General features: G+C 36.3%; 1 protein-coding gene across 1 annotated transcript in view; it reads right to left on the minus strand.

The window, feature by feature from the left end:
- Positions 1 to 6,411: 6,411 nt before the first annotated feature.
- The window catches only part of LOC128640679 (calcium-activated chloride channel regulator 3A-1-like), a 46,235-nt gene continuing 26,099 nt past the window's right edge, over positions 6,412 to 26,547 (minus strand). The window contains exons 11-13 of the mRNA XM_053693109.1: positions 22,557 to 22,721; positions 9,264 to 9,497; positions 6,412 to 7,901 (exon numbers count right to left, since the gene is read on the minus strand). Coding sequence (XP_053549084.1) covers positions 6,412 to 7,901; positions 9,264 to 9,497; positions 22,557 to 22,721 — 1,889 coding nt within the window. The remainder of the gene's footprint in view (positions 7,902 to 9,263; positions 9,498 to 22,556; positions 22,722 to 26,547) is intronic.

A 26,547-nucleotide genomic window follows, 5' to 3' on the forward strand; every position in this document is an offset into this window, starting at 1 on the left:
AGTAGGACTGGGAGTTTAGCTTGACTCCATCCTCAACCCGAAAAGGCCCCACAAGCTCATCTTTGATGATACCAGCCCAAACCAGTACTCCACCTCCACCTTGCTGGCGTCTGAGTCGGACTGGAGCTCTCTGCCCTTTACCAATCCAGCCACGGGCCCATCCATCTGGCCCATCAAGACTCACTCTCATTTCATCAGTCCATAAAACCTTAGAAAAATCAGTCTTGAGATATTTCTTGGCCCAGTCTTGACGTTTCAGCTTGTGTGTCTTGTTCAGTGGTGGTCGTCTTTCAGCCTTTCTTACCTTGGCCATGTCTCTGAGTATTGCACACCTTGTGCTTTTGGGCACTCCAGTGATGTTGCAGCTCTGAAATATGGCAAAACTGGTGGCAAGTGGCATCTTGGCAGCTGCACGCTTGACTTTTCTCAGTTCATGGGCAGTTATTTTGCGCCTTGGTTTTTCCACACGCTTCTTGCGACCCTGTTGACTATTTAGAATGAAACGCTTGATTGTTCGATGATCACGCTTCAGAAGCTTTGCAATTTTAAGAGTGCTGCATCCCTCTGCAAGATATCTCACTATTTTTGACTTTTCTGAGCCTGTCAAGTCCTTCTTTTGACCCATTTTGCCAAAGGAAAGGAAGTTGCCTAATAATTATGCACACCTGATATAGGGTGTTGATGTCATTAGACCACACCCCTTCTCATTACAGAGATGCACATCACCTAATATGCTTAATTGGTAGTAGGCTTTCGAGCCTATACAGCTTGGAGTAAGACAACATGCAAAAAGAGGATGATGTGGTCAAAATACTCATTTGCCTAATAATTCTGCACTCCCTGTAGTTGACCCCCCTTCCGTCCCACACTAGAGACACTATGCACGTATTAAACAAATTAGATAAAATAACATTAACCTCTGAATCTATACGTAGAGTGACTCTACACTAGTGTTGACAAACAGTGAGTATGTAAGCCAGTATCGTACTTCCTAGAGAAGAATGACATCCTATCCAATGATACTAAAGAATTCCTCATTGACTTATTGGAGTTTGTCTTAAGTCACAACTAAGTTGTCTTTGATGGTATATTTTATCTACAAACGTGCAGTATGGTGATGGTAATTCACAAAACTGATAACCACCTAGTAACAGATACATATAGAAAACCTACGGCCACAAACAATATCTTATGTGCCAGTAGCTATCATCATCCTAACACCATCAAAAGCTTACCAGTAGGGGGATATCTAAGGTTAGGTAGAAATTGTACCACTTTGAAATCATCCAAAATAGCAGCACTTGACCTTAAAAAGAGGCTTCTTCAGAGAGGCTGTTCTAAGAAATCTCTTGCCAGAGCATACCATAAGGCTCTACACAGAAATAGAGCTGAGCTATTAACTCCAAAACGTGTAAATAGTACTAACCCCTTCAGATTCATATCCACTTTTTCTAGCCAGAGTGAACACATTTCCAGCATATTACATAAACATTGGCATGTTTTAAAAGCTGATAGGCAACTACAATCGGTAATCCCTAATAAACCACTGTTTACCTACAGACAAGCTAATAATCTCAATGACTGTCTTACAACAAGCCACTTTGACAGAAATGCTAAAAAACACCTCTATATAAGGGGTCTATAGCATGTGGTAACTGTAAGGTATGTCAGTATATGGTTAAGAAAAAGACAATCATTGATAGATTCAAAAACAAATGGATCATTAACAGCCATATCACATGTAAAAGCACTAATGTGATATACTGCTTATCATGCAGTTGCAATCTGTTATATGTAGGTATGACCACCAGGTGCATGGGAAAGAGAATGACTGAACATTTGAGCAACATTAGGACTGCACGTAAAGATATAAAAAAAAAACAAAAAAATTACCAGTGTAGCTCGACACTTTCTGCAATACCATAATGGTAACACAAGTGCTGGGGCTTGGAATCTTATAAACCATGTATTAGAGGGGGTGACACTGAACAAGTGTTTTAATTAAAAAAGGAAGCAAGGTGGATTTTTCAAATTACAATCAGTCATGCCTCATGGCAAGAATGAAAATAATAATTTCTGGGGTTTTCTATAAAATAATAAATTATGACGTGTACTGACACAAAGCTATCAACCATTAGGCTGCCCTTTGACAAGGGAATTAGCAACTCACGTAAGGATATGTAGCATGGTTACTTTCCATCTCAATTAACATAACTGGGATGTGATATGTATTACAGGTATTAAGGGTGTACATGTAACACTCATATCAAAATCTCACTCTTTGATCTCTAAAGCCATATTATAATATAGCTAATGTAGTAATTATGACAAGTATTTGCTCACTCTATTGAATGAATGTCAATATGTAACAACTTTAAGTTTTGAGTAAATAAAATAATTTCCATATACCTGTACTACAAATTATATGTAGCATATATTAGCAACATTCATATGCCGTATGGAAGGCATTAGAAGAACACAAGAGTTACTAAGAGTGGTCTTACATCTAATATAACCGATAACAAATGTAAACATCATACCTTTAAACTAAGCATTTCCCTTTAACAAAGGATTTTGTTATCTATGTATGGATACGTGGCACAGTTACACTTTATCCAAAATTATAATATAATCTGTGTTACATGTACAAAGATCACAGTAATGGCTGAGCGAATACATACTAGTAGCAATTTGCAGCCAATATAATTCTAACAATGGTTTAAGATGTCAGTCACATCTTTATTATTTAGAAAACAATACATTTGATGTGCACCCTGAATAAGTGAAATATTAACGGCCAGACTACGAGTTTTGCGGTAAGATGGGTGCGGTACTAATTTGCACGTTATTGTCACCGCTCACTTACCTACAGCGCTGGTATTACAGGTTTTTATAAACCCGGCGTTAAAAGTCAAGAAGTGAGCGTAGAGCAAAATTGTGCTCCATACCGCACTCCAATACCAGCGCTGCTTAAGTCAGCGGTGAGCTGGTTGTACGTGCTCGTGCACGATTTCCCCATAGACATCAATGGGGGTAGACGGCTGAGAAAAAGTCTAACACCTGCAATAAAGCAGCTTAAAGCTCCGTAACGCAGCCTCATTGATTCCTACGGGGAAACACATTTTATGTTTACACCTAACACCCTAACATAAACCCAGAGTCTAAACACCCCTAATCATACACTTATTAACCCTTAATCTGCCGCCCCCAACATCGCCAACACCTACATTATACTGATTAACCCCTAATCTGCCGCTCCGGACATCGCCGCCACTATAATAAACATATTAACCCCTAAACCCCGCACTCCCGCATCGCAAACACTAGTTAAATAGTATTAACCCCTAATCTGCCGTCCCTAACATCGACGTCACCAACCTACATTTATTAACCCCTAATCTGCCGCACCCAACGTCGCCGCCACTATACTAAATTTAATAACCCCTAAATCTAAGTCTAACTCTAACCCTAACACCCCCTAATTTAAATATAATTAAATTAAATCTAAAAGGACTTCTTGCCGCTTCATAGAGGACTTCTCCCGGCTTCGTTGAGGATGGATGTCGGCTCTTCAAAACAGTAAGTGGATCTTCAGGGGTTAGTGTTAGTTTATTTTAAGGGTTTATTGGGTGGGTTTTATTTTTAGGTTAGGGTTTGGGCCGCAATAGAGCTAACTGCCCTATTAAGGGCAATGCCCATACAAATGCCCTTTTCAGGGCAATGGGGAGCTTAGATTTTTTTTAGTTAGGGTTTTATTTGGGGGGTTGGTTGCGTGGGTGGTGGGTTTTACTGTTGGGGGGTTGTTTGTATTTTTTTTTTTCAGGTAAAAGAGCTGATTTCTTTGGGGCAATGCCCCGCAAAAGGCCCTTTCAAGGGCTATTGGTAGTTTAGTTTAGGCTAGGGTTTTTTTATTTTTTGGGGGGGGCTTTTTTATTTTGATAGGGCTATTAGATTAAGTGTAATTAGTTTAAATATCTTGTAATTTGTTTTTTATTTTGTGTAATTTAGTGGGGGGGGTTTTGTTTTAATTTAGGTAATTGTATTAAATTTAGTTAATTTTAGTGTAGTGTTAGGTGTTAGTGTAACTTAGATTAGGTTTTATTTTACAGGTAAATTTGTATTTATTTTAGCTAGGTAGTTAGTAAATAGTTAATAACTATTTAGTAACTATTCTACCTAGTTAAAATAAATACAAACTTGCCTGTGAAATAAAAGTAAAACCTAATCTAGCTACAATGTAACTATTAGTTATATTGTAGCTAGATTAGGGTTTATTTTACAGGTAAGTATTTAGTTTTAAATAGAAATTATTTAGTTATTAATTGTAGGTTTTATTTAGATTTATTTTAATTATATTTAAGTTAGGGGGTGTTAGGGTTAGTGGTTAATAAATATAGTATAGTGGCGGCGACATTGGGTACGTCAGATTAGGGGTTAATAAATGTAGGTAGGTGGCGGCCATGTTAGGGACAGCAGATTAGGGGTTAATAATATTTAACTAGTGTTTACGATGCAGGAGTGCAGCGGTTTAGGGGTTAATATGTTTATTATAGTGGAGGCGATGTCGGGAGCGGCAGATTAGGGGGTTAATATTTTTATTTTAGTGTTTGCGATGCAGGAGGACCTCGGTTTAGGGGTTAATAGGTAGTTTATGGGTGTTAGTTTACTTTTTAGCACTTTAGTTATGAGTTTTATGCTACAGCTTTGTAGCGTAAAACTCATAACTACTGACTTTAGAATGTGTTACGAATCTTGCGGGATAGGCTGTACCGCTCACTTTTTGGCCTAAAAAAAAAAAGCTTGTAATACCGGCACTATGGAAGTCCCATTGAAAAAAGACTATACGCAAATTGCGTAAGTTGATTTGCGGTAAGGCCAAAAAAGTGTGCGGGACAGCTGTACCTACAAGACTCGTAATAGCAGCAGTAGTAAAAAAGCAGCGTTATGAGGCTTTTTTACTCATAACGCAAAACTCGTAATCTAACCGTATGGTTGTTTTTATTAACAGCACACAGTGATTATGGATATGTATGAGAACTCTGGATATTTTGTTTACTTAAGTGTGCCTCATTGTTATATGATTTATCATTATGATATTTCACCAACATATAGGACTCAAAGACAATTAGGATCCAGTTATATGTTTGTGACATCTTCATTGCTAACGTCTTCTTTAACAAGATTGTAGATATAGCGGTCTGTGTGGAAGCGGTTAACATAGTTTACTTTAAGCTACACTCATCAGAGGTGCATGTCAAGTTTTCCCAGTGCAGCGGTCTACTCTAATACAAACCATAGAACTCATCTAGTCACACGCAATAATCATCAAACTACACTATTTTGACTGGAGCCCACGCCCTGAAGAATTACCACCAATGACATGAGATTAGTTTGAGGGTGTGTACGTTTACACAGGAGCGATTGGCTAAACTAATAGGTGAGCATTAGATCCAATACGATCGCACCTATTCAATAGCACACCCCAGTTTTTACGTAATAGCGATACATATACACGGGGGCATGTATGGATGCAATATTTTTATTGGTCAATAATCGGCACAGATGGGTTTAAAAGCCCTGAGTTCCCCGCATTCAGTTTGTCTATCATTTCAAACAAGAATCACATTGAAAAAGGCCAGTGGAAGCGGCCGAAACACATTTGTGCTTGGCTAAACCACTGTACTAACTATTCCTGGCACCTGAAGCCTACGATTCCAGCTATCAGCCAGGAATACAGGGGGATAGTCCACAGTGTTTCTAGTTTATTCTTATAGGTGGTAGGTAGTCATTTCTTTTTGGATACAAAGTTTTTACTTCACCCTTTTAATCTACTATATTAAAGTTTGATTTTTAAACTTATATTTAACCCATTGATAACCGAGCTGATACTTTCAGACTATTAATTAACTAGTTATGAAAAAGTGCTATTTAGCCCCCTTCTTGTCCCTCCTTTCCCTCATCCCTTATTGAGTACAATGTTTAATATAATCATATTTTTAATACAAACAATAAAAATAAATTTAGTAAATGTATGGTATAACAAATTCATCAAATATTGCATTTTAATTTATCTGTTTATTTTAAATAATTATATGATACAAATTTCAACCAAATAAAAAATAAAGCATTTATTTAAATAAGTAAAACAACAAAGCTTCTAATTGTTAACAAAAAAAATTATGAATACTGATGTATCATTTACTGAAATAAAAAATATAATAAATACAAAAAAAAATTAAACCCTTGAATGTTAAGGAAGACATAATTTTGTCCTCTGAATCATACCTTAATTGTCCTTTTACTCCACATTGTTTAACTTAGAGTGACCCTTATTTAAAATACATGCTCATCTATTGTCTCTTAAATACACAATAAAGTTAATAATCTTTTTGCAACCTTGTGAGAGAAATGTTATAAAACAAGAGAGGTCATCAGTAACGTTGACCCTGCCACCAGAAACAAAATTATTGAGTTTAAGTTCACAGATAAGTCACTTCCTGATTGAATACTTGGCAGGGTATCTGGTAGATGAGTTAGTGTTGCGAATAGTTTTGCACTTGATTTTGTTGTTGGTTTTGAAGTTTGCTTTGTAGTTTGTTTTGCAGTTGATGTTGAAGTCAGTGTTAGTAATGGTTTTTGTGTTGAATTTGAAGCTGGTTTTAGTGTTAATTTTAGAGTCGGCTTTGTAGATTGTGTTGAAATTGGTGTTGTTTTTGGAGTTAGTTTTAGTAAAATTGGAGTTGTTGATTTTTGGGTTGGTCTTGGTGTTTTTATTGTAGTTGGAGATGATGTCCAAGTTGGTTTAGATGTTGAATTTATAGTTGGTGTTAGAAATGGTGTTAGAGTTATGTTAGGTTTTAAATTTGGATTTGGCATTGATTGTGGTGTTTGCGTTGGAGTCAGTTTTGGTGTCGATTTTGAAGCTATTGTTGGAGATGGTGTTGGAGTTAATATTGTTGATTTTGGAGTTGGTGTTGCAGACAGTGTTGAAGTTGGTTTTGGTGTTGATTTTGGAACTGGAGCCAGGAGCAAAATGATTGAGTTAAGTTTCACAAAAGAGTCACTTCCTGATTGAGGAATTGACAGAGTATCTGGTAGATCTAGTGTTGGCAGTTCTTTTAAACTTGATTTTGTTGTTGGTTTTGTAGTATGCTTTGGAGTTGATTTTGGCTTTGCAGTAGGAGTTGAAGTTAGTGTTGGCAATGTTTTTTGTGTTGAATTTGAAGTTGGTTTTGGAATAGGTATTAGATATTGGATTGGAGTTGGGATTTGTGTTGGTTTTGATGTTGAATTTGTATTTTGTGTTGGAGATCGTGTTGGCGTTAGTTTTTGTGTTGATCTTGGAGTTACTGTTGGAGATTGTGTTGGAGTTGGTTTTAGAGTTGATGTTGGATATGATGTTTGAGTTGGTGTTAGAAATGGTGTTACAATTATTTTTAATTTTGGAGTTGGTGTAGATTGTGGAGTTTGCATTTGTGTTAGTTTTGTTGTTGATTTTGGACTTGGTGTTGGAGATGCTGTTGGTTCCAGTGTTGCTGTTGGAGCTAGCTTTTCTGTTAATTTTTGAGTTGGTGTGGATTGTATTGAAGTTGGTTTTGGTGTTGATTTAGGAGTTGGTATTTGAGTTGGTGATGATAAAGGTGATGGAGTTGGTGGTAAAAATAATGTTGCCCTAGCTAAGTTAGACATTTCTGATGTCTGATTAACATTATCAGTTGCAACCAAACCAAAATAAATGATGGTCCCATTTTTAATAACTAATTTTTCTGGTTCAAAAACAAATGTTTCATTGCACCCAGCAGGCTGTGGTGAGAGGTTGGAGATGTTGACCCAGGTGGCATTTTCAAAGTTGTCAATAAGCTCCTGAAAGTTGAAGCTCATCCTTAAATCATATCTTGATGCTGAAATTGTAAAATACAGACCTTAAGATTTAGCAAATATCTCTGACATGTTTAATTGACTTATTAAAAATCACAGAAATATTCAGAAGTACCAATCTACTCCCTTTGCTAATCTTATGCTATGTTTTGTGTAAATGAATATAGTGTTTTGCCCATGATAACTGGTTTGTCAGCAGTCAATGAGTCATTTTAGTATTTTTTTCATGACGACAGCTAATAAATTGAATTTAAAAATATTTAACAGTTTTATTTTTTTCTGTCTTTTTTGAATGCATGTTCCATGCCTATCCTAAATAATTCAGGTTTGCAGAGACAGGCTCCTTTCCACCAATAGGTGGGATATTTTTTTTTATCAGCCACTGAGCATTAGAAGAGAGTACACAGCCAATACTGTAGCATTATATGTTTTCAGTTTACATTTAAAAAACATTTCATTTGTATTTTCAGGTATTTTCAGCATCTTTTCATATGTATAAAATAATATTTTTTATTTATTTTATTTTTTTATTGCCTATTCAGTGTAGTTTTTTTTTTGTTAATCATTTTTATTGAGGTTTTGTATTATAGCGTTGTGCATACAGTTTAACAAAACATTTAACAAAAATAACAAATAAACATTAGGGCCCATATTTATCAAGGTCTGTCGGACCTGATCTGACAGTGCGGATCAGGTCCGACAGACCTCGCTGAATACGGCGAGCAATACGCTCGCCGTATTGAGTATTGCACCAGCAGCTCACAAGAGCTGCTGGTGCAACGCCGCCCCCTGCAGACTCGCAGCCAATCGGCCGCCAGCAGGGGGGTGTCAATCAACCTGATCGTACTCGATCGGGTTGATTTCCAGCGATGTCTGTCCGCCTGCTCAGAGCAGGCGGACAGGTTATGGAGCAGCGGTCTTTGTGACCACTGCTTCATAACTTGTGTTTCTGGCGAGTCTGCAGGCTCGCCAGAAACACGGGGCATCAAGTTCCATTCAGAGCTTGATAAATATGCCCCTTGGTATCTTCTTTAAAGACGTTGATAGTGTTAAATTTTCACACTAAATGAAACAGTAAGATCTAGGAATAAAAGCAGAAAGTTTATGGGTAAAGTTAGACTGTCACTAGTGTCCATTAGGTCAGGAACCTGTTCAGGTTCTATCTTGTTGATGTCCAGTATGAGGTCTCTTAGGTGTGTATCTATAGTGTAGCTAAGAGCCTGTTTATAAAATAATATTTTAAATACACTGTCCCTTTAAAACAAAACAAATGTGTGGTTGTCTTACTATTTATGATATTACAGTTTATTCAGTATAATCCAACAAGCACTAAGGCATACTATATATTTTATAAGGCATACAAAAAACAGAAATAATATACGCACCATTTCCTTGGTCCAGATCATCGCCCGTTGCTGTCCAAGATAATAAAATTTTATTTCCCAATATTTCTGCATCCAAATCTGTTATTTTTTGGGGTTTATAGATGTCTTTAGAAGGAAGTGATACAACTCCAGAAATATTGAAAGTCCCACCTGAAGTTGTTCTGGTAAACTTTCCTAAAATGTACTGATCTTCAATAATAACTGGAGGCTGTGTTGGGTTTGCTATTATTTTACCTTAAAAATAAGTTTAAAAAAAGTTACCAAAAAAAGGAACAAAGATATGTACAATGCAACTAATATTTTGTACTGAGAAATTTAACACTGGCCATTAAGAATCTAAATGGAAGGTTTAAACTGATTTTATCTCTAGCAATGGTTGTCTAAATGCAAAACGTGTATATGACCTAATTTCACCTTGTCCTAACAAGAATTAACATTCCTTGACTCCTTGTTCTTATAGTAAAATGGATGTCCTAAATCTTCCTTTATTCCACGTTAGGTAGTGTAAAAGACTGGGAAATTACTGGATTTATTTTGTGAGAATATAATTCATACCATGATTTTAATGAAAAGTATAAATTACAGAAAAAACAAAGACCTAGATTTGGAGTTTGGCGGTAGCCGTGAAAACCAGCGTTAGAGGCTCCTAACGCTGGTTTTAGGCTACCTCCGGTATTTGGAGTCACTCAAAAAAGGGTCTAACGCTCACTTTTCAGCCGCGACTTTTCCATACCGCAGATCCCCTTACGTCAATTGCGTATCCTATCTTTTCAATGGGATCTTTCTAACTCCCGTATTTAGAGTCGTGTCTGAAGTGAGCGTTAGAAATCTAACGACAAAACTCCAGCCGCAGAAAAAAGTCAGTAGTTAAGAGCTTTTTGGGCTAACGCCGGTTCATAAAGCTCTTAACTACTGTACTCTAAAGTACACTAACACCCATAAAATACCTATGTACCCCTAAACCGAGGTCCCCCCACATCGCCGCCACTCGATTAATTTTTTTTAACCCCTAATCTGCCGACCGCCACCTACGTTATACTTATGTACCCCTAATCTGCTGCCCCTAACACCGCCGACCCCTGTATTATATTTATTAACCCCTAACCTGCCCCCCACAACGTCGCCGCCAGCTACCTACAATAATTAACCCCTAATCTGCCGACCGCAAAGCGCCGCCACCTACATTATAGCTATGTACCCCTAATCTGCTGCCCCTAACACCGCCGGCCCCTATATTATATTTATTAACCCCTAATCTGCCGCCCTCAACGTCGCCTCCACCTGCCTACACTTATTAACCCCTAATCTGCCGAGCGGACCGCACCGCTATTATAATAAAGTTATTAACCCCTAATCCGCCTCACTAACCCTATAATAAATAGTATTAACCCCTAATCTGCCCTCCCTAACATCGCCGACACCTAACTTCAAACATTAACCCCTAATCTGCCGACCGGAGCTCACCGCTATTCTAATAAATGTATTAACCCCTAAAGCTAAGTCTAACCCTAACACTAACACCCCCCTAAGTTAAATATAATTTAAATCTAACGAAATTAATTAACTCTTATTAAATAAATTATTCCTATTTAAAGATAAATACTTACCTGTAAAATAAATCCTAATATAGCTACAATATAAATTATCATTACATTGTAGCTATTTTAGGATTAATATTTATTTTACAGGTAACTTTGTATTTATTTTAACCAGGTACAATAGCTATTAAATAGTTAAGAACTATTTAATAGCTACCTAGTTAAAATAATTACAAATTTACCTGTAAAATAAATCCTAACCTAAGTTACAATTAAACCTAACACTACACTAGCAATAAATAAATTAAATAAAATACCTACAATTACCTACAATTAAACCTAACACTACACTATCAATAAATTAATTAAATACAATATGTACAAATAACTACAATGAAATAAACTAACTAAAGTACAAAAAATAAAAAAGAACTAAGTTACAAAAAATAAAAAAATATTTACAAACATAAGAAAAATATTACAACAATTTTAAACTAATTACACCTACTCTAAGCCCCCTAATAAAATAACAAAGACCCCCAAAATAAAAAATGCCCTACCCTATTCTAAATTACTAAAGTTCAAAGCTCTTTTACCTTACCAGCCCTGAACAGGGCCCTTTGCGGGGCATGCCCCAAGAAGTTCAGCTCTTTTTCCTTTAAAAAAACATACAATACCCCCCCCCCAACATTACAACCCACCACCCACATACCCCTAATCTAACCCAAACCCCCCTTAAATAAACCTAACACTAAGCACCTGAAGATCATCCTACCTTGTCTTCACCTCACCAGGTATCACCGATCCGTCCTGGCTCCAAAATCTTCATCCAACCCAAGCGGGGGCTAGACATCCATCATCCGGTGGCTGAAGAGGTCCAGAAGAGGCTCCAAAGTCTTCATCCTATCCGGGAAGAAGAGTAGATCTCGGACTGGCAATCATCATCTTCCAAGCGGCATCTTCTATCTTCATCCGATGAGGACCGGCTCCATCCTGAAGACCTCCGACGCGGACCCATCTTCATCCGGCGACGTCCAACTGAAGAATGAAGGTTCCTTTAAGGGACGTCATCCAAGATGGCGTCCCTCGAATTCAGATTGGCTGATAGGATTCTATCAGCCAATCGGAATTAAGGTAGGAATATTCTGATTGGCTGATGGAATCAGCCAATCAGAATCAAGTTCAATCCGATTGGCTGATCCAATCAGCCAATCAGATTGAGCTCGCATTCTATTGGCTGTTCCGATCAGCCAATAGAATGCGAGCTCAATCTGATTGGCTGATTGGATCAGCCAATCGGATTGATCTTGATTCTGATTGGCTGATTCCATCAGCCAATCAGAATATTCCTACCTTAATTCCGATTGGCTGATCGGAACAGCCAATAGAATGCGAGCTCAATCTGATTGGCTGATTGGATCTTGATTAGAACTTGATTCTGATTGGCTGATTCCATCAGCCAATCAGAATATTCCTACCTTAATTCCGATTGGCTGATAGAATCCTATCAGCCAATCGGAATTCGAGGGACGCCATCTTGGATGACGTCCCTTAAAGGAACCGTCATTCTTCAGTTGGACGTCGCTGGATGAAGATGGGTCCGCATTGGAGGTCTTCAGGATGGAGCCGGTCCTCATCGGATGAAGATAGAAGATGCCGCTTGGAAGATGATGGTTGCCGGTCCGGATCTACTCTTCTTCCCGGATAGGATGAAGACTTTGGAGCCTCTTCTGTACCTCTTCAGCCACCGGATGATGGATCGCCAGCCCCCGCTTGGGTTGGATGAAGATTTTGGAGCCAGGACGGATCGGTGATACCTGGTGAGGTGAAGACAAGGTAGGATGATCTTCAGGGGCTTAGTGTTAGGTTTATTTAAGGGGGGTTTGGGTTAGATTAGGGGTATGTGGGTGGTGGGTTGTAATGTTGGGGGGGGTATTGTATGTTTTTTTTTACAGGAAAAAGAGCTGAACTTCTTGGGGCATGCCCCGCAAAGGGTCCTGTTCAGGGCTGGTAAGGTAAAAGAGCTTTGAACTTTAGTAATTTAGAATAGGGTAGGGCATTTTTTATTTTGGGGGTCTTTGTTATTTTATTAGGGGGCTTAGAGTAGGTGTAATTAGTTTAAAATTGTTGTAATATTTTTCTTATGTTTGTAAATATTTTTTTATTTTTTGTAACTTAGTTCTTTTTTATTTTTTGTACTTTAGTTAGTTTATTTCATTGTAATTATTTGTACATATTGTATTTAATTAATTTATTGATAGTGTAGTGTTAGGTTTAATTGTAGGTAATTGTAGGTATTTTATTTAATTAATTTAATGATAGTATAGTGTTAGGTTTAATTGTAACTTAGGTTAGGATTTATTTTACAGGTAATTTTGTTATTATTTTAACTAGGTAACTATTAAATAGTTCTTAACTATTTAATAGCTATTGTACATGGTTAAAATAATTACAAAGTTGCCTGTAAAATAAATATTAATCCTAAAATAGCTACAATGTAATTATAATTTATATTGTAGCTATATTAGGATTTATTTTACAGGTAAGTATTTAGCTTTAAAAAGGAATAATTTATTTAATAAGAGTTAATTAATTTCGTTAGATTCAAATTATATTTAACTTAGGGGGGTGTTAGTGTTAGGGTTAGACTTAACTTTAGGGGTTAATACATTTATTAGAATAGCGGTGAGCTCCGGTCGGCAGATTAGGGGTTAATAATTGAAGTTAGGTGTGGGCGATGTTAGGGAGGGCAGATTAGGCGTTAATACTATTTATTATAGGGTTAGTGAGACGGATTAGGGGTTAATAACTTTATTATAATAGCGGTGCAGTCCGCTCGGCAGATTAGGGGTTAATAAGTGTAGGCAGGTGGAGGCGACGTTGTGGGGAGCAGATTAGGGGTTAATAAATATACTATAGGGGTCGGCGGTGTTAGGGGCAGCAGATTAGGGGTACATAGGGATAATGTAAGTAGCGGCGGTTTACGGAGCGGCAGATTAGGGGTTAAAAATAATATGCAGGGGTCAGCGATAGCGGGGGCGGCAGATTAGGGGTTAATAAGTGTAAGGTTAGGGGTGTTTAGACTCGGGGTACATGTTAGGGTGTTAGGTGCAGACTTAGGAAGTGTTTACGCATAGCAAACAATGGGGCTGCGTTAGGAGCTGAACGCGGCTTTTTTGCAGGTGTTAGTTTTTTTTTCAGCTCAAACAGCCCCATTGTTTCCTATGGGGGAATCGTGCACGAGCACGTTTTTGAGGCTGGCCGCGTCCGTAAGCAACTCTGGTATCAAGAGTTGGAGTGGCGTTAAAAATGCTCTACGCTCCTTTTTTGTAGCCTAACGCTGACATTATATGGACTCTCAATACCAGAGTTATTTTAAAGGTGCGGCCAGAAAAAAGCCGGCGTTAGCTACGCGGGTCGTTACCGACAAAACTCTAAATCTAGCCGAAAGAAAACAATGAATATAACATAGAAACCAATGAGAAAAAAGCTTGAGAGGTCAGCAAAAGAAATGACCAATCTGAGAAGTCCACATATTCATAAAGTGACCAGTAAGTAGCCACTCCTCCTCTTTTCTCTTTGCTGCTCAGAGAGTTAAGTACTATATATTTATTGTGTATAAATATAAGTTTTTATTACATATTTCATTTTTCTTTCTTTTTACTTTTTTTTATTTTCCTTATTTTTATTTCTTATTATTAATTTATTTCTATTTTCTCAATCCTACTTTTTTCATTTTTGCTATTATTATTGTTTATTCTTTTGTTTGTTCTCTTTTATCTTCTTTCCTAGTTTTTTTGTTCCTAATTTCATTATCATTTATATTTCTTTATATACTGTATGTTTTTTCTTGTTCGTTTTAGGTTATTTAAACTTTTTTCCGTTTTTTTCCTCTCCTTGTATTTATTTCACATTTGTTCACCGTTATTTTTATTTATTTATTTATTCCGGTTTTCATTTTCATTTTTTTTTCTAGCTTCTCTCTGACTTACCTTTCTATCCATTATCTTTGTTTTCTACGCAACGCTTCTCAGTTGCAGCCACCATTTTCTTTCTTCCTGTATCTTTGTTACGCTTCCATTTTGCGTGATGCATCATCTCCCCCCACTTTTGTATTAATCAACCCTGCGTGTTTACCGCTCTCTGCTCTTTTTCTCAGGCAGTGATCGGATCAGTTTGTTACTAAGTTTGAGCAAAGCTTATACAAATTTATATACAAAAAATTATAACATTTGTATCTTTTGTGTTCTCAAATTCTTATTCAATTTTTTCCCTTTGATTAAGACTGGTATAATTTTTCTTGAAGTGTCCTTACATTGTATAGTTATAATTCCTATAATTTTATTTCTATTTTACTATTAATTTATTATATATATTTTAATTAACTTTTAGTTTAGCTTATTTTTTTCTCGCATATAAAATATTATTATTATTATTATTATTATTAATCTTATTTTGTCTGCCGATAACAAATCACAATATTCAGAGAAATGAATAATAGCTCATTAGTACCGTTTAAGCAGCAAATGTTCCAGTTACAATCAGTAATTAATTCTGCTAATGAGATGAAAGATTCAATTCCCAGAAAAGTTACCGGTAAAACGAAACACCTGTCTAAACCTGCTGCTAAATATAATTCTTAAGAAAAATGTAAGTGAATTAGGTGACATCAGTTTTGTTCTGACATTTCAAAATCTGCTTTTAAACGCAGTAATTATATTTCCTCTGACTCAGACAGTGATTCTAATTTTGTTTTTAAAAAGAGAATTTCCAGGAAAAGGAAATCCACTCTTTATTCAGACTCCTTTGATGATTTAGATGCATCTAATATGCAACTTGAAAAATATGAATTTGATTCTGACAAATTTTCTAGAGATTCTTGCTTTTCCTAAGATTCTCTTTATAATGAAATTTCTTCTTCATCTAAAGATTCTCCCAAACCTAAGAAATCTCGTAAATGATCCAAGCCCAAACAACAAACTTATTTATAATTTAGGAGAACCTTATACTGACCCTAATGAGTTTCAACACACCAGGTCCAGTCAATGGAGGCCCTCAAAAAGAGTTTTGCAATTGTGGGGGTTTTATATCCGTAGGCACCTTTCTAAAAAGACAAAGAATACTCTAAAAGTGGAATGTCCTCACCCTGAACTTCCACACAATACCCATTTAACTCCTAATATTGGGCTCCATGTATGAAGCAGCGAAAGCTGCTCCGGAGCCTTTGCGGGGCAGGTTCGCATATGCGAGCCTGCTTCCCGCAATGTAAGAAGCAGCGGTCATTAGACCGCTGCTTCCTACACCCTACGCCACCTCTTAGGTGGCGAAGCAAAATCAATGAGAGCTCGCTCGCTCTCGGTGATTGACAGCCCCTTCAGTCGCGTGATTGGTCGCGCGACTGAAGGGGCGGGCATTACACACTCCGCTGAGTGTGTAATGATACATACGGGCAAGCGGATCAATAGATCCTCTGCCCGTGTGTAGCGGAGGCGGGCGGACAGCATCGCGAGTTAAGAAACTGTCCGCCCGCCTCTTAGTACATGGAGCCCACTGACTCTAATTTATTAAAGTTTATTGGTAATAAAAATGCTAATATTAGAAGAGGTCCTGATAGGTTTTTAAAATCTTGTCAAGATAACCTTCTAGATACTTTAGGCCCAGTTACAAAGCTCTTTGAGCTGTCAGAAGAAGCAATTTCTAACAATTCTATGTTGGATCCTTATACTACAAGGGAATGGATCCACAGAACTGTTTACCTCTTAGAAGACACTAACACTTCTATTGCCACCCAAGGAAGAAGATTAATTCTTAGATGTATAGATTTTAAGATTACAGATTTTGCATCTACTGAGGATAGCTGAGGGTTTATTATTTGGTGATGCTGGTCTTCAGCAACTAAGCTCTTATGTTAATACTTAAAATTTTCTTAATAAAATTAAGACAAACAAGAGAAACATTTTCTACCAGTCTCCTAAGCCTCAAAGGATTTTCAACAGGGCTGGAAGGGACCGCTTTTCCAGCCGCAATTCAAACATCTCTAGGTCTCACTTCAATAACTTTGTCCCCTCTTCAACCTCCCATTCAAGCTTTTTTCCATCAAGACCAAGGATGTCAGTCAATAGAACATTCAGCTTCAGGACTCCCAGGAGACTCTTCCAAGGTAGGTTCACTCACCTCTCTTTTCACAGATTTTTCGCCTCAAAAAATAGGGGGTAGACATGTTATTTCTAACAGAATGGCAAACAAATAACTACAGATCCATAGGTTCTTCAAGCTGTATCTGGCCTTCCTTAAGATTTCATATAACCGCCTTTCCAAAATTCTTTCCCTACCCCAATAAAATTATCTCAAGAAAATCAAATTCTTTGAAACAAAGAGATTTCCAATCTTATAGAAAAGATTGCTATAGAACTAGTACCCTCTCCAAAAGATTCTTATATCAGCAACATGATCACAGATTTAAAAGTGGCATGGCCTCACCCTGAACTACCAAACAATACCCATTTAACTCCTAATATTGACTCTAATTTATTAAAGTTTATTGGTAATTCAAATGCTAATATTAGAAGAGGTCCTGATAGGCCAGTATAAGCTTCTCCTAAATTATCAATACGTTTATGTAGTTTGGGCTTGGATAATTTACGAGATTTCAGCAACTGGAAGTTGAATTCCTTAATTTTTCAAATAATTCAACCTTTACAAGATCCGTTTTCAATAGACCTTTTTGCTTCCAGACTGCATCATAACATTTTCTCTTACTTCAGTTGAAGACTGGATCCTCAGGCTCTGGCCATAAATGCTTTTCTGCAACAGTAGCCAAATGTAGGATCTTATGCCTTCCCTCCTTCCCTCTTCGAACTCTTCTTTTTGTGAAAAGTCAATAAATCTCCCTCCTGATAATAACTCCCTTTTGGCAAACTCAGGTATGGTATCCTCTTCTTCTAGAAATGTCCTTTCTTCATCTAATTCTATTACCAACTTAATCAGAGCTCATCACAGATCTATCCGGTCAACCCCACTCTTCAAGACAAATTACATCTTATAGCATGGATAGTTTCAGGGGTTCCTGGTCTGGTTAAGGATTATCAGAGGAAGCTACACTCTTCCTTCAAGACTCTTGTTATTTATCCTCCAGGTCTAAATGGTCTAGCTGGTGCAGTATTAGACACCTAGATCCTATTGCAGCACCTTTGAGGGAAGTTATACATTTTGTGTCTTCGCTTCCCAAGCTGGATTGGCATACAGGTCTATTAATATTGCTAGATCAGCTATTTCTGCTGGACATGAATTACTTCATAATGTTCCTATAGGTCAAAATCCTACCATTTGCAGACTTTTAATCTATTAGTATTCTTTCTTTTGGAACGTAGATTTAGTCATTTCTCTTTTTAACTCTTGGCCTAATAATGAACATCTTTCTCTTAAACAGTCCACTGTTAAATTAATTACTTTATTGTGCCTTTTATCTTGTAAATGTGTGCCAGATGTTAAAGCAATCAATTATAACTCTAAGGGGCCAACTTATCAAGCCCCGTATTGAGTCAAATGTATCTGTTTCCACGCGATCCTTCAGGCTCGCAGGAAACATAAGCTAAGAAGCAGCGGTTCTGAGACCACTTCTTCTTAACTCGTAGGCTACCTCAGAGGCGGCGAACAGCAATCAGCCCGATCGGATACGATCAGGTTGACTGACACCCCCTGCTAGCAGCCGATTGGCCGCAAATGTGCAGGGGGTGGCATTGCACAATCATTTTACAAGGAATGCTTGTGCAAGGATAAATTCCGACAGCGGCGGACATGATCCACTACAGCAGATCATGTCCGCTCGCACTTTGATAATTCCCCCCTAAGGGATTTTTTCCTCAAGGAGTAATTTTTTTCCTTGTAGAACTAAGACACTATCCTCTTCTATTTTCTATCCTTATTTTTCTGAACATCCTTTGTCTTAAAGAATATGAACGTTGAACCTTACCTTTTAGATCTTCTCCTACCATCAGTAGATGGGTAAAATAGGTTATGATTCAAGCTGGTGTAGATAACATTTTTATTCATTCTATTCCTCGTCATCTAGTATCTTAACATTTCTACTTTAAACTAACAAAATAGGAGTCTCTGTCCTTGCAATAAAATTCAGATTATCCTAATTCTGTGACGGAATAATCTAGATTTTATTAAAGAGACAGAGACGAGTATTTTCCCCCTATTAAATAAAATATTTTTTCCCTCCCTGTGTTTTTAAAATAATTTATATCTGATTTATTAATATGTATGTATTGTCTTTCAGTGTCTAACTCTACTACTTCATGATACTAATGAACTTTCCAGATTGACCTAATCCTTCTTCAAACAAGTTTCCTAGTTCCTCGAGTTAAAGAAGATTATTGTTCTTCAATCAATCATCTATTTCAGTTTTCCTGTTAATGTTTTTCAGCCTCATGTTCTTGGGACTTTTGTTATTTCTTTCTCTAAATGTGTTTGGTGTTTTTCACATCAAAGATCAAAGAGGAGAAGTAGCTACTTACTGGTCACTTTACTGATATTTGGACTTCTCTGATTGGTCATTTCTTTTGCTGACCTCTCAAGCTTTTTTCTTATTGGTTTCTATGTTATTTTCATTGTTTTCTTTCACCTAGAAGTTTTGCGTTGCGGCTTTTAACTCTGAAAAAATGGCAATTTCAGTGTAAAACAGTAACGCCGCTATTGGGAGTTGTGTCTGTATAGCTATATCGCAAGCATTTTAGCCTGTAACGCAACTTCAATCCCGCACTCAAATAAATTATGTTTTTGCGTGGGATTTTTATACTGCCGGTATTACAGGTTGTGCGGTGAGGCTAAAAAGCTTGCGTTACAGCATATTCCGACACAATCCATATCGCCTTCTGAAATTATTCAATTATTAATAATATACTATTATTTATAATATAAATGATTCAATTATTCAATAATTATGAAATTATTCAAATCAGCCAATAGGATTTCAGTATCAATCAGTGTCAAATCAGCCAATAGGAATGCAAGGTACGCCATTTTGAAACGGCTACCTTGCATTCAACTTAAGTGTAAGGCGGCAACCATATGAAGAGGACACTCCGCGCAGGATGTCTTCGGCTTCCAGGATGGCTCTGTTCCGCGCCACCGGGATGAAGACAGAAGATGCCCCCGGGATGGATGAAGACCTCGCCACCTGGGTGAAGACCACAACGCCTAGATGGAGATGGATGTCCAGGCCTCAGAAACCATGAGTAGATCTTCTGGGGTTAGTGACGTGTTAGGTTTTTTTGGTGTTTTTTTTTTAGATTAGGGCTTTGGGCTTTCAAAGAGAGCTAAATACCCTTTTAAGGGCAATGCAAAATAGCTAAATGCCATTTTAAGGGCAATGCAAAAGAGCTAAATGCCATTTTAAGGGCAATGCCCATATAAATGCCCCTTTAGGGGCAATGGGTAGCTTAGTTTTTTTTAGAGTTAGGTTTTTTATTTTGGGGGGTTGGGTGGATGGTGGGTTTTACTGTATTTTTTTTTACAGGTAAAAGAGCTGATTTCTTTAGGGCAATGCCCTACAAAAGGCTCTTTTAAGGGCTATTGGTAGTTTACTGTAGCCTAGGGGGGTTTATTTTGGGGGGCTTTTTTATTTTTATAGGGCTATTAGATTAGGTGTAATTGTTTTTAGTTTTTAAATTTCGTTTATTATTTTTTGTAATTTTTTTTATTTTTCGTGATTTTAGTGTTAATTATTTTTGGTAAACTTAGATTTTTTAAAATTTTTCATAGGATTTGTTTTTTTTAGTTCTAATTTAGATTTTTTAATTTTTTTTCTTAGTGTTAGGTTTTTTTAAATTTGTAATTTAGATATTTTATTTGGTAGTATTTTTTATTTTATTAGATTAGTTATGTTAGGTTAATTTATAGTTTAATGTTAGGTTTATTTTTATTTCACAGGTAAGTTTTTATTTATTTAAATAGAGTTATATTGTAATTTTAATTTAACGTTAGGGGGGTGTTAGGTTTAGGGGTTAATAGTTTAATTTAGTGTTTTGCGATTTGGGGGGCTGGCAATTTAAGGGTTAATAGGTTTATTTAGTGGCGGAGATGTGAAAGGCCGGAGGTTTAGGGGTAAATAATTTTATTATAGTGGCAGCGATGTCGGGGAGTGGGGGATTAGGGGTTAATAGCTTTATTATAGTGGCAGTGATTTCGGGGAGCAGCAGAATAGGGGTTAATAACTTTATTTAGGTGTCGGCAATGTCGGGAGCGGCAGAATAGGGGTTAATAACTTTTATTAGTGTGGACGATGTCGTGGGCGGCGGATTAGGGGTTAATAATTTTATTTAGGTGTTGGCGATGTTGGGGGCGGCAGATTAGGGGTGTTTAGACTCTGGGTTTATGTTAGGGTGTTAGGTTTAAATGTTACTTTTTTTTGCCCATAGACATCAATGGGGTTGCATTACGGAGATTTTTCATAACGCACTTCAGGTGTTTTTTTTCTAACACTCTCTCTCCATTGATGTCTATGGGGGAAAGTGTGCACGAGCACGTCAAAGCAGCCCTTTGATTTTGTGCGGTATGGAACTTAATGCAACCATATCGCACAAGGAGTCTTTTCAGAAACTCGTAATGGCAGCGCTATGGAGAGTGAAAAAACGCAACTTTTGTTGCGTTCATTTTGCACCCTGTTTAGCGCAAAACTCGTAATCTAGGTGTTTGTTTTTTCTGTAATTTATACTTTTCATTAAAATGCTGTCTGGGCAGTAAAGGAAACGATTTTAGCAAAATACTTGTCTCTGGCTCTTTAATAAAATCTAGATTATTCCGTCAGTTAGGATAATCAATATGTATAAGGTTAAGCAGACACTGCATGCCAAGACAGTTGTAATGAGATCATTGTTGTATTTAGTTTTTGTGTTGTAGGAAATCTACATTCTTACACTCTCTCCAAAGGTGCCTCATCTATGTTTCTTAACCCACAGGAAGGGATAAAAGAATGGCCCATGAACCTACACTAGACAATAGGGGATCACTGATATTTAATACAATTAATAAATAAAATATTAGGTGAGCATAGGAGTGGATAGGCATGATGTCATAAAACTATTCCTCACAATATGCTGCCCTCAATCGTGCATCCCTAGGCACATACCTAGATAGCCTAGTCTACATAATACCACTGTGATATTCGGGATATTGATTGACTTTCCACAAAACAAATGTCTGAACTATTGCGTCCCTAAATTCAAACAAAAAGAGTGACTATTGATAAATTTCATCAGTATTCATTCATTTTCTTTGGATTTAATTCGTTCAGATATTCATCTATTAGAAAAATTAATATCGCTTTTTCGTTAACAAATTCACATATGTTACAAAATGAATGTGCTTCCTTTAAATAGTTAAAATACTTTTAGTGTGCTGGAGAGCCGCGCTAACCCACTCCTCTTCTTCAAAGAGCCCCAGACGCACAAAAGGAGGCGTGCACTAAAATAGGTTTGCACTAAAGGATTTTTTGGGATCCACCGCGTTAAGCCTCCGTTTAGTGTGCCCAAGGCTCTGTAAAAAAGAATAGTTTTTCACCTGTAGCTTTAGAAGATTTAATTTTTTTTTAAAGAAAAGCAATGTTATAGCTAATATTCAGTATTCGTTTAGTTTAAAATGAAATAAATACCAAAATACGGTCAACAAATTTGGGGAAATTATTTTTTTTGCCTGTGCACATGTCTAATATGAAAATATATTTATTTGATGATTTCCATAAATATCTTACCATTTGCCACATAGCCGGGTACGTATAAAGCACGATTGGATGGGGCAGCTAATTTGCTGTTATTTTCTTTGTTTTCAACCCGTACTTTTAAGCTATATCTGCCATTTTCAATGAAAGTGAAGAAGAATTTGGAATAGATGCCATCACCCTTTATGATATCTGCACCTTGAATAAAATAAATAAATTAATTAATTATGAACATAGAGGAAACTAAACTTCTTTATTGTTATGTTATATTTTATTATTATATTTTCAATTGTTATTAATGTTTGAATGTATAGTTTTATTGTTTGAAAAAACAATAAAAATAGTTTTCAATAAAAAATATATGTTCTTTGGGCAAAATACATAAAGCAACCAGTGGTTATCATGTATTTTTATCTATGTGTATCAGTTGAGAATTAATTGTCAGAGTTACAAAATGAAGTGTAAACAGTACATTAAATAAAAGGTCCATTAATTTCAAAATGTAATCCCCTGTAGCAAAAAAATACAATTTATAAAACTTGTTTGCACATATCTTCGGTAATGTAACTTTAAATTGTGTATTTTCTTCATTCTTCATTTAGGCTTTAGTGAAGGTTTAAAAAAAACTGACAAAGCAACCAAGACCGGATTGGCCTATCAGGATACCAGGAGATTTCCCGGTGGGCTGCAGCAGCTGGGACTGGAAAGCTACAATTTAAAGGGGTGATTAATGCATTCAATTGGGTTGTGGGGTTCCTATATAACATCAATTTGGCACTTTTTTAAATGCAGCTCTCTGCACATTCTTTGCCTTATCAGCACAGGAGCTTGTTTATATTTATCCCTAAGGGGCCACAACAAATGAGTTACAATAAATATACTCAAGCTAATTTTTAAGGTGTATGTGAACAATGCAACGTTTGCTATTTAAATGAGTTTTATATGTTTAAAACAGTTATAATGTAGGAAGAATCAAGTTATTAATAGCTGATATACAATATATATATTACACTTATATTAAAAAATTACTTTAATGTCCTGTAGAAATTCATCAACTTCCGCTGTGTGCAAAGAGCTACGATAAGCCATTTTTTTTGTGCACCACTTGTAATCAAGTCCTTAATTAGGAATTTCCTTGCTTTTTAAAGTTTGATAGAAAACTCTGGCTTTAAAGTCCCAGTGATCTATTATTAATAAATGACAAACAGCGACAAACAGCACTATAGATTTGATCATCTCAGTCAGTAATTTTTTTACTGTCAGTCTAATTTTGTATTTTGTATTGGTGTTTGTTTAAAGGGACGGTCTACAATAGAATGTTTATTGTTTTGAAAGATAGATAATCCCTTTATTAACCATTACCCAGTTTTGCACAACAAACACAGTTATATTAATATACTTTTTACCTCTGTGATTACCTTTTATTTAAGCCTCTGCAGACTGCCCCCTGATCACATGACTTTTTATTTATTATCAATTGACTTGAATTTGGTATTGTGTTGTGCTAACTCTTAAATAACTTCTGGGGCGTTAACACAATATTATCTATATGGCTTACATGAACTAGCAGTCTCCTGTTGTGAAAAGCTAATAAAAACCATGTGATAAGAGGCTGTCTGTAGTGGCTTAGAAACAAGCAAACTTAGAGGTTATAAAGTATATTAATATAAAAATGTTGGTTGTGCAAAGCTGGGGAATGGGTAGTAAAGGCGTTATCTATCTTTTTATCAAAAACAATGTTTGTGTAGACTGTCCCTTTAAATACCAGAGATTATTATATATGCAGTGTACATATTTTCATTTGCTTAAAGGGCCACTAAACCCAAAATCTTTCTTTCATGATTCAGATAGAGAATAGAAATTTAAACAACATTACAATTTACTTCCATTATTTATTTTGCTTCATTTTTTAGATATCCTTAGTTGAAGAAAAAGCAATGCACATGGTGAGCCAATCACACGAGGCTTCTATGTGCAGCAACCAATCAGCAGCTAGTGAGCATATCTAGATATGCTTTTCGTCAAAGAATATCAAGAGAATAAAACAAATTAGATAATATAAGTAAATTAGAAAGATGTTTAAAATTGCATTCTCTTTCTAAATCATAAAAGAAAAAATGTGGGTGGCATGTCCCTTTAACATATATTAAGATGCATTTTACTGATACAAAAGATGGTCCTTTGAAACACTGCTGCCATCTAGTGTTCGAAAGTATATAACGTTGTTAAAGGAACATTAAAGGGACATGAAACCCAAATTCTTTCTTTCATGATTTAGATAGAGAATGCAATTTTAAACAACTTTCTAATTTACTTCTATTATTTAATTTGCTTCATTCTCTTGATATCCTTTGTTTAAAAGCATATCTAGATAGGCTCTGTAGCTGCTGATTGGTGGCAGCTCATAGATGCCTTTTTTGATTGGCTCGCCCATGTGCAGTGCAATTTCTTCAACAAGTGATATCTAACTAATGAAGCCAATTAGATAATGGAAGTACATTAGAAAGTTGTTTAAAACTGCATTTTCTATCTTAATCATCAAAGAAAAATTTGGGGTTTAATGTCCCTTCAAAGCCAAAATGTTTCTTTCATGATTCGACAGAACATACAATTTTATACAACTTTACTATTGACTTTTATTATCATTTTTTCTTATTTTTTTATCCTTTGTTAAAAAGCAGTAAGACAAGTTCAGGAGTGTGTATTTGTCTTCAGCACTATATGCAGCAGTTTTGCAACAATGTTATACATTAGCAAGGCCACTAGATGGCAGCACTATTTCCTGTCATGCAGGGCTACAGATATGTGCACGCTACCTACATAGATATCTCTTCAACAAAGAATAAGATAAGAACAAAGCAAATCTGATAATAGAAGTAAACTGAATTTTTTTAAACATTTTTTTATTCTCTATCTGAATCATGATTGAAAAATTTGGGGTTTCATGTTCCTTTAAAACAGTGATCTCAAAGTACAGGCCCTGGGACCATATTCGACCCTCAAGATAGTTTCATCTGGCCCTCCTTTGTTTAATAGGTAAACCATTAAAGGGACACTGAACCCAAATGTTTTCTTTCGTGATTCAGATAGAGCAGCAAATTTAAGCAACTTTCTAATTTACTCCTATTATCAATTTTTCTTCATTCTCTTGCTATCTTTATTTGAAAAAGAAAACATCTAAGCTAAGGAGCCAGACAATTTTTGGTTTAGACCCTGGGCCGCACTTGTTTATTGGTGATGTCCAATCAGCAAGGACAACCCAGGTTGTTCACCAAAAATGGGCCGGCATCTAAACTTACATTCTTGTTTTTCAAATAAAGATACCAGGAGAATGAAGAAAATGTGATAATAGGAGTAAATTAGAAAGTTTCTTAAAAATTCTGCTCTATCTGAATCACAAAAGAAAAAAAATAATTTGGGCTGTCAATTTTTTTTTTTTTTAAAGGTTCTAAGAGGTGTAACTAGTTGATGTTCGATATACACTCCCACCATACACTGCTTGGTTAAATGTTCCTTTTTACATTGTAATACAGTTCCAGAATGATCCCTTCAGATAAATATAGACAACTGTGTATATTGTGGGCTCCAACTCCCACCATTCACTACTACTTGGGTAAATGTCACTTCCAGTTCCTAGTATATCCAGTTCCGGAGCACTTACTCAGTTCAAGTGGCCGCCATGGGTGAAGAACACTTGACCAGTGGCCCCCGGATACAATGAGCTTGATACCCCTGCTTTAAAAGCATTATCGCAAAACAGCTGCAATACAGTATTCCAAGCATTTGCATGTTATGGAGCTACTGAGGTATGCTCTTCAACAAAGAAGCAAGAGAACAAAGTTAATTTTAAAGTAGAAGTAAATTGGAAAGTTTTAAAAAATGTGTACTCTCTATCTGAATCTTGAATGAAAAAATGTCCCTTTAAGACCTTGCCCAAACTGAGTAAATGATAAAAAAAACATAAAGAGTTTGTTAAAGGGACAGTCAAGTCCAAAATAAACTTTAAAGCTTCAGATAGGGCATG

The sequence above is a fragment of the Bombina bombina genome, chromosome 10 (assembly GCF_027579735.1).
Source record: "Bombina bombina isolate aBomBom1 chromosome 10, aBomBom1.pri, whole genome shotgun sequence".
Taxonomy (NCBI): Eukaryota; Metazoa; Chordata; class Amphibia; order Anura; family Bombinatoridae; genus Bombina; species Bombina bombina.